The 9,578-nt window shown below is 32.1% G+C and overlaps 1 protein-coding gene across 1 annotated transcript; it reads right to left on the reverse strand.

Annotated features, from left to right (window-relative positions):
* Nucleotides 1-3: 3 nt before the first annotated feature.
* Nucleotides 4-5,533, reverse strand: LOC134259759 (scavenger receptor cysteine-rich domain superfamily protein-like; the record flags this gene model as incomplete). The annotated part of the gene is made up of 4 exons (XM_062742362.1): nucleotides 4,720-5,533; nucleotides 3,541-3,703; nucleotides 280-461; nucleotides 4-38 (listed from the first exon to the last, which is right to left on the reverse strand). Coding segments are annotated over exons 1-4 (1,080 nt in total), but the record flags the coding sequence as incomplete, so codon positions are not given.
* Between the last annotated feature and the right edge of the window lie 4,045 nt (nucleotides 5,534-9,578).

Genomic DNA, 9,578 nt, shown 5'->3' on the forward strand with positions numbered 1-9,578 from the left:
ATTCATCGGAGATGACCCACCAGCCAGGCGAATGTCCACTGTAAAATCAGGTTTAAAAAGATGATTATTGCAGAAAAGATAAAGCCTATATCTAATCTTTGATAAAAAGAAACTGTCAAAAAGACAAATCATCATTTCGTTAGACTAAGTTTTATTTTCGATACAATGACCTTGTCAGTAAATACAATTTATTATGTAACCTTTTTGAAACTACTTTCAACAAATTATATAAACTTTTCTGAGAAAGTCCTAGCAAATTCTTAAACTGCGTTAACTTACTGCAAGCAACACCTGCATCATAGTAATGCGCTTGAAATGGAATAGGATCTGTTGTTTTGCTGCACTGATAGAGCGAGCTCTCACGTCCAGTACAATGGAGAGCATAAAGAGACATATCAATATGTCCCGACCCCCTTCCAAAATGTAATGGAGATGTTTCGTGGATAACAGCAGCATTTTTTCTGAGAGAAATTAAAACAATAAAAACAAGAACATTGATGCTCGTGTGAGCGGGGATAATTCTAGTTTTTAATTCACCTGTACGTTTTCGATTTTAGTAACTTTTTAGTAACTTTTCGACTGTACGGAAAGCAAGTCAATGCAAGATATAATCCCACACTGCGGAGATGACTCGAAGGTCAACAAAAATGTATAATAAATTTGCATATTTTAAATACATGTATGATGACATTTATTAGAACTGTGAGTCATAATAAGAATGAATTTTTGACATTTTCCCAGTATCTTGTATTAAAGTTATTACCGTCTTCCTTGGAAGACGGTATTGTATAGTTGAAGTTTTTTACAGTCGTCGGACTATGCACTTCCTCTCTTTTGTGATTGGTAGAAATTGCATGATGAGAAAATTTTCAATTATTTCATTGGTTGAAATGCTGTTCAGGGCAAGGGAGATAACTTTCTGATGATCTATTTTTCGTACGACTTAACAATTTTGCAAGATTTCCAATCTTAAAAAAAATAACAAAACGAACAACAAAATCAGCAGTAATTAATTCTAAATAACATGATATTTTTTATAGCAATAAATAAAATGGTCTTTTTAATTTCAGTATAAATAAAATTTGATAGTTATTGCTTGCAGGTTTTACAATTTGTTATCATTATTTTCCCCTTTCTTGTTTGAAAAGTGAATGTAGTCTCGTTTTCCCCAGACTCTCGCTCTCGAGACTTTGCCCGAGCGAGAGTCTGGTCTGATTCCTATTTAATTTTTGTAATTTCAAATCGAGGCTTACCGAGAAATCGGTATGTATTTTTATTGGCTTATACATTCTTTTCGAATGCTAAGATCTGTATTCTTTAAAAAGATAGAGACTGCGCCTTTACTTTTATCTGGTTTTATAATAAAATACCTCTTTCTGCTTTACAAGGAACAAAAAACGCATATATCTTTGTTTAAAAAGTAAATTCTCACATGTTTTTCATGGGAGTCGCCATCTTGTTAGCCGGTTTAGCGACCTCTACTGGTTACAAAAATTAAATAAGACTCAGACCAGACTCTCGCTCGGGCAAAGTCTCGAGAGCGAGAGTCTTGGGAAAACGAGACTAGAGTGAATGGGAATCAGCCGAGGTTTGACGAAAGCTCTCGGCCAGTCAAAGTTTACGGAGATGACCGAGCGACAACCGTGGTAGGGCCAATGCCCGTAAAAAGCTAATTTAGAAATACAAAATCAAGAAATTCAAAAGAATTATACGGCCTGTTCAGTATAGATCAGTTTACTGCTTAAAATTGTTGCTAAAGACGGTAAGCTTTTTTGAAAAGCTCTACTTGTTGTTACCGTCTTCCTTGGAAGACGGTATTGTATAGTTGAAGTTTTTTACAGTCGTCGGACTATGCACTTCCTCTCTTTTGTGATTGGTAGAAATTGCGTGATGAGAAAATTTTCAATTATTTCATTGGTTGAAACGTTGTTCAAGGCAAGGGAGATAACTTTCTGATGATATATTTTTCGTACGACTTAACAATTTTGCAAGATTTCCAATCTTAAAAAAATAACAAAACGAACAACAAAATCAGCAGTAGGGTGAATTCACCATGCATCGGATACCCTTGTACTTCAACAAGTTCTAGCGGTTTCGCTACCGACGGAAAATTATCAAAATGGAGTTTAACATTTAGTTTGTGATTAAAATAACAATTTAGGACACAATTATATGCCGTTTATTGAGAAAATATCCCCAAAAATCGAGTTTTTAGAAAAAATTGAAAATTCACCATGGATCGGACATTGTTCACCATGCATCGGTCAGACGGTATGGAGACCGGAAAAATATCATACCTTTATCACAGTGCTTTAAAATCCTTGATATGGATATATTTTCATCTTTTAAATAAGAAATAACCCTCAACTTTAATTTATTCGACGATATTATTGCACAAATGTAGAACGATTCTCGAGACCTCACTCTGCCTTAGAAATGCTTTAAAATGCTTATAATGCCGTAATTCGCGCCTTTTTCTCATGGTTTATCATACTCTGGTTTGTAGAAATAAATTGAGTAAAATTCCAGACATCATATATCGATAACTTGTATTTTGACTGAAAATATAGAGTTTTTATTTTCTTTTTCTTCAAAAAACAGCTGTCAGCTGGGTTCTGTATGAAAATGGTAGTGCTTACCTTTGCATCGAAAAGTGTCCGATGCATGGTTAATTTGTGTCCGGTGTGTGGTGAAAATAGCATCCTAGTAAAAACCAGCTCTGATAAGAATTAAACAAACATTGGAGTGAAATTTAATTATAATTTATGTAAAATTACCAATCCCTGACAAAATTCACCAAAGTCCGACTTGTTCCGTGGAAGTCGAATTTCAAAGAACGATAACTCTAAAAATTGCAAAATCATAAATTTCGGGTTATTCCCCTTTGATGATGTAAAATATGACGTAACTTCAAGGCCATTTGCAGGGTATTTTTATCACAACATGATAAACACAATCGGTATCATTAAAAAATTTAAATCTTCGTCTTTATGACAAAAACAAATAAATACACAGAACTCTTAAGTTGAAAGAGAGTTTATTGCCTAAAGTTGTCCGAAGCAAGGTATGTGTCCGATGCATGGTGAACTCACCCTAATTATTTCTTAATAACATGATATGTTTTATAGAGATAAATAGAAAGGTCTCTTTAATTTCATTATAAATAAAATTTGATAGTTATTGCTTGCAGGCTTTACAATTTGTTATTATTCTTTTCCCCTTTCTTGTTTGAAGAGTGAATGGGAATCAGCCGAGGTTTGCCGAAAGCTCTCGGCCAGTCAACGTTTACGGAGATGACCGAGCGACAACCGTGGTAGGGCTAATGCCCGTAAAAAGCTAATTTAGAAACACAAAATCAAGAAATTCAAAAGAAGTATAGATCTGTTTACGATTTAAAATTGTTGCTAAAGACGGTAAGCTTTTTTGAAAAGCTCTACTTGTTAAGCAAAATATATTCAAGTCTTTGGAGAGTACGTGCATGTGGTCTACGATACAAAATATGTTGTTGATGTTACGAAAAACGTCAAATACAATACTTACGTCGGATATCCCAGCATACGACACACTACCTGGGCAGCCTTGTCATCAAAAGTATAGACATCAGAAGTGTGCTTGTAACCAGGTACAGTGGCCCATGTCCCGTTATAGGACACTTCAACTCTCCCCATCCAACTGGTTGATCCATTTACCAATCTGATTCTTCCTTAAATGATAAATTAAGACATGCTGTATTTCGGGCTGTATAAAACATTGATTCAGTTTCATAAACTATCAACTGTTTCAATCACTCATAGTAAATGTTTTGTCAAAAGAATGAACCGAATTATTGATTTTTGCACCATTAAATTCAGACAAATAATCTTCGAGATTAATTTTGATTGGATAATTATTATAAAAATAGATTTCTGTAAAAATATATAATTAAACACTTAACTGCTTCATGATCGAAAGTAGGAAAAATTCCCTGACAGGTAAAAATTATGACTTACATATATTTTCAGTCCTCTCCTATTAAATTTTATGTAAATAATACAAATGAAAAATAGGAAAATATCTTCTCTAATTTTATTTTTTTTTTACCACCCAACTAAAGGTCTACTCTGCATACGAATTTCTGTGAGGTATGGATTATGAAAGTAAGCGTGATCTTAGTTAGAATAATCTAACTGTGTCTCGGTACAGGCCCTCACCACAGTTAGAATACGTCCCATATACTTGTAATGTAGCAAATCGGAGTGGATCCGCTCCGAAACGATTTTGAAGAATATAAAATGATTTTCACTGGGAATAACTACCAAAATAATCAAAACAAACCTTCTTGAGATTGCTTATGCCTTTTATCCCAAAAAATAATCCATATAAATACGAAAATCCAATTAATTTTCTCAACGTTTTTCTCGCGATTCAAATTACCTGCCATGTTTACATTCGGAACTCTCTAGATTGTTCCTATTAAATGCACTATGCGAGTTATCGCCCGTGTTTCTTTCTGCTACATTACGAATACACGGAACGAATTCTATCGTTAAACCGGGTCCGTAGGACAATATCATTTTAACGATTGAACATTCTATCTAGCGTAATCTATGCTAAGGGACGATATTTTAATAGATTAAAATTGTTAATTATGAAAAAAAACTTTATATGAAGAAGGGTCATGTGTCATGCAGACTTGAGTATATCCTATTACCAGTTGCAACTTTATATTTATAAGCATACCTGGAAGGACCTTATCATATTCCAAGGAATGAACACGCTCTGTTAAGTTATGGATCATTGCGTCCACAGATGACTCATGATTGGATATCTGTGATACAATTTGCTGTACATTTTCTATAGCATGCACACGATTTGAGATATTTTTCAGCAATGCATTCATTTGTACCTTAAGACTAGTCATTTGCATGTCTGACACCTTTTCATTTTCTACAGCATGCACACGATTTGAGATATTTTTCAGCACTGCATCCATCTTTATATTGTGACTAGTCATTTGCACGCTTGATACCTTTTCATTCAAGGCAAGAGTTAACTGTCGAATGCCATTTTCCACGGTATGAAGTTTCGTCATAACGTCTGTTAAGTTTGTTTCACCGACTAAATTTGAGCTCGAATGGTCGCTGATAGCATTTTCAACAGTAAATTTTAGCACAGATATTTCTGCATGCAGTTTGTTGATCTCATTAGCAAGGCTTGAATTCCTTCCAGCTTCTTGTTCAGTTTTCAAACGCTTTATTTCCTCGGCATTTTGCTTCAAGGAATTCTTCATCTGTATCACTTCTTGCATGAGAAAAACCAGAGTATCAGGATGAGCTGCTGGCGTTGTTTGCTGATGGTTATTAATATTTTCTAAGAGAATGCAATTTGCCACTATAATGTTTGTAGCCAGAAAAAAGGTTATTAGACAGATGACAGCCATAGCGTTTGTCCCATGTAAGACGTTATGCCACAAGACGGAGCTTACATGTTACTATTAAATTCAAAATCACCTATTCTGATTGGAATATTATTTGATAAGTTTTTGTTTAGATAAAGAATGAATATCATTGTGGGAAAGCAAACAAAATCTCATGAAAAATGATAAGAAATTCTTCTTTTCAAGTTAACAGTGGTGTTTAAAGATTGTCTCTAGGAGATTAAAACAATGAAAACTACTTTAGTATCTTTTTAAGTACGAATTTCAATTCATAAATGATAATATTATCATGATATTTGTTTGTTGAAGTCTTCATTGAGGTTTTTTTAATCAAAACTTCGTACAAAAGATGATCTGAAAACTTGCATGATTGTTTTGTTTCCAGAAGAAGAATCCTCAAAAACAAGAGGCCAAATGATCTTAAAAGCCTCTCTGCGTTGCATTAATTTCGAGAGTTTTCAACCTTTTGGAATAAAAAATTGGGAACTGACTATATGGTTTGTTATTCATCATCAGATTGCGTGATGTTTGCTTGCCAGTTTCAATGCATTTAAAAAACCTGCATATCATCTACTAAGTCCCACTTTAGAAACATTTTTATAAATAGTTGGAAGAACAGGATACACGTGCTGACGTCAAGTTTATCGGATATATAACAATCATATTCAATTCGTGATTTTAGAATAAACCTATTGTTGAAATTTATAAAATAATAAAAAACAAATTTTCCCTGTGAAAAGTATTTGTCGGGAAAAAATGTTCTTTTATAATTTAGAAAAAATAAAAAAAAACCAATCAGGTATTCATTGGAAGCCTATATTTCTTTGATACTTACAGTGTACATGCTTACCGCTATGCTACACGTCAAGCTCCTGATAAATGGTGATATCTAAATCAGGTTTTTTATATATTACTTGACTTAATAGACTTATTTTGTAGAAAATGGGAATTATTTGTCATACATGTAAAAGTGTACTTTTAGGAAAAATGTGTCTTTGCACAATGTTCAATCATATTTTTAAAAAATGTGTAACAAGTATCTATGAAGTTGGTGCTTTTTGCCCTTTTTAGTTTGTGTCTCCTATTGCATTGCATGGCAAACATTTCCAACAATTACTAGATTTTAACAGATTCAGATATCTTACATAAAGTAGTTTAATGTTAGAAGAAATATAAAAAAACAGTTCAATATAACTGATACTGTAAACCAACTTTTATTCGCGTGCGAGAAATTTTCACGAGGTTCGCGAGAACCTTGTCATCGCAAATATTTCTCTCAGCGAACCGGTCCTTAATGTCTTTTTGTCCTTTACCAAGAGATCCAAAAAGGCTTCATCGCGAAAATTAATCATCGCAATCTGTTTTACCACGGTATATCGCGAAATAAAGTCGTCGGGAATAACAGTTGGTCTACAGTATTTAATTCTTTACCTTCTTTGCAGACATTTCGCTTGCCTTTTTCACCAATCTGCTTAAAAAAGTACAATTGGTCTAAATGATGTAAGTATAAAAGGCAAACAATCAAATAACAAGTATAATGATTGATACATGTAGTTACATATAATTTACTGTTTAGATTGTTTTCCCCTTATAAGATAAGGCCACTTATAAAAGACATTACTTGTTTCCATTTAAGGACACCAAATTTAGACATTAAAACTATTGCAATTGCTTGATCCACATAGTTCAGAATGTCAAAGGGTTCAACACTTGTTGTATCAGGAAGTCTGTCACTGTGTTTTAAATCTCTCATCCAAAAAACCTACAATCATCTATTTAGTTACGATGAAAACATGGCGAAGGAAACGTTGCTTATACTTTATTCTGCGTTCAATCGACTTTTCGGCTAAAGATCTCGATTGTTACAAGTATAAGGGCACTTAAACTATATCAAAAAAGTTTAAGAACTAAATAATAAAAAAAACGACAACGCATTCACTATATTAAGGAACCAGAACACTTATTGTTCTTCCAACATTTTCGATTTTGTAAAATTCATTTGAGTTATTGAAATTTCATAAGAGTTAACGTTCCAATTCATTTGCTTAACGTAAAATAATGGTAGTTGTTGTTGATTACCATTATCAATTTGCTCATTTTCCTTGATTTTCCTTGCAAAACATTCTTCTCTTGCCTTGTGTGCATATGAAAAATTAGAGTGTCAAGATGACTTGCCGAGGTTGACGAGGTAGGTTGCGTGCAGCTGTTAATATTTTCCTATAAATAGAATTTATCGCTTTTTTGTAAAGAAAATAAAATCAAATTCAGTAAAATATGTATTACATGTACAAGGAAATCACTGCTTTTAAAAAATGCATACATATGTGATAAATGATGTTTCCCATTTTAGAGTTAATTGTTAGAGTTTAGAGCACATGTAAACCTTCAGTTATAGGACCAAAGACAATTATCAGGCTCATATCGGTTATCTGCAAATCGTCAATGGTTGCAACATTAGATGTTTTATTTGTATTGTTTATTTTCGATTACAATGTTTTATACCTACGAAAGAGTATCTGTTAAACACGTTTACACAGAATTAGAAACCGCTTGCTTTGTCCTTCAACTTGATATTAAAATTGATCAATTAACAGTCATTATGGCTGTTTCCGTTAATATGTTGACTCAGTATATCCTTGTCAGCTTGACACAAACAAAACATCAGATTTTTATAAAATTTTGTTTTATATTTCAATGTTTAACTGTCTTTATACAATTACTATGAACTAAAATGTATGGTTTAAAAACAAGAATTCCCATTGATTTTTTTTTCTGTTTACATATGAAATATTGTTCTTTTTCACCATTACCTACATACAGTTATAATGTTTCCCAATATTATAGCATCACAAAAGCATAATCTGAGTACAATTAAGTTTTATGCAAGCAAGATTCTCGCATGTAAGTTGATGCAGCAGGAATTTCAACAAATTCGATTAAAGTCTGTATTTCGTCTACAGTCGTAATAAATACTTTTTTTTAGTAAAAATCACCAATCTCTGAATGTTCTGGGTACTTTATAAATTTCTATATGGCTCCCGGTGAAAGTGATTTGTCAACAGGAGATGCTTACGTCTCCTAGGCACTTGAAACGAGTTCTGAAATTTTCCATGATACGCGAACATATCATATTTACCTATTTTATTGAAAGTTTTAAAATCAATCAGGGCCTACTGTTTATCTTCACACTTTTTCATTTCATGTGTATCTTATGGTATAGTATAGTTCTTCACTTGAATTCTATTTTTTGTATTCTATAATTTTCACTATAATTGTATAATTATCTATTGAATTGTATATTTTTTATTTGTTTTCTAAACTTTTCATTGATATCGTAAAATACCATTTGAATTTTATTATTTTTCTTTGTATTTGATATTTTCCTTAATAACAGTTTTTAATTTGTATGATTAGAATTCAGTGGACAAATCAAGCAAACATTCGTGTTATTGAAAACAAAAATTGTTGCACAGAATCAAAAGAAAATAGTTTGAAGTTTTTTTCTTAATAATACATGTATTTATTTTGTATATTTAATTATTCATTGTCTGAAGTAAATGTTAAGACTATATGCATAAATAATTGCACTACATAGGATTAAAAAAATCATGGTCATGGGATATAAACAAATTTAAAAGAAAGGTTCAGTGTCGTTCACATTTAAGTATTGAAAACACTTTTTTAAAAAATCTCTGTTAAAAATACTTAGTACTACTTTCTAAATTGTTATAAAGAAATAAAAATACTAAAGTATTTGTTTTGTAACACGAGTAAATCTGATTCAAATGTTCGAAAATTAATATATAAAGAACTTGAACATGTTGAAAATACTGTATATTATAAAGGATGTAATTGAAGGAATCAAAACAATTGAAGGCCTCCATCCGTTATATTCAATGTATTCTTACTTTTTGTTTCATGAGAAACCTCTCTCCGCACAACATTGTAAACTTGGAATGTGATGAAAATATGGTTTTGCTACATGTTTTGATTATGGATATTTTACATAATGCATGTATGTTTAATCGTGTATTTTTTATTGTGTTTGAATATGTCTATGATGCTTATTGTCTTTTTTTAATCAATAACATAATGTTCATTCAAATTTTAACCTTGAAATTAATTTGCATGAAATAAAGCACCGTCACCTCATGCAGATATT

This window comes from Saccostrea cucullata, unplaced genomic scaffold (assembly GCF_032062105.1).
Source record: "Saccostrea cucullata isolate Sc308-1 unplaced genomic scaffold, CSIRO_AGI_Scuc_v1 ctg12773, whole genome shotgun sequence".
Classification (NCBI taxonomy): domain Eukaryota; kingdom Metazoa; phylum Mollusca; class Bivalvia; order Ostreida; family Ostreidae; genus Saccostrea; species Saccostrea cuccullata.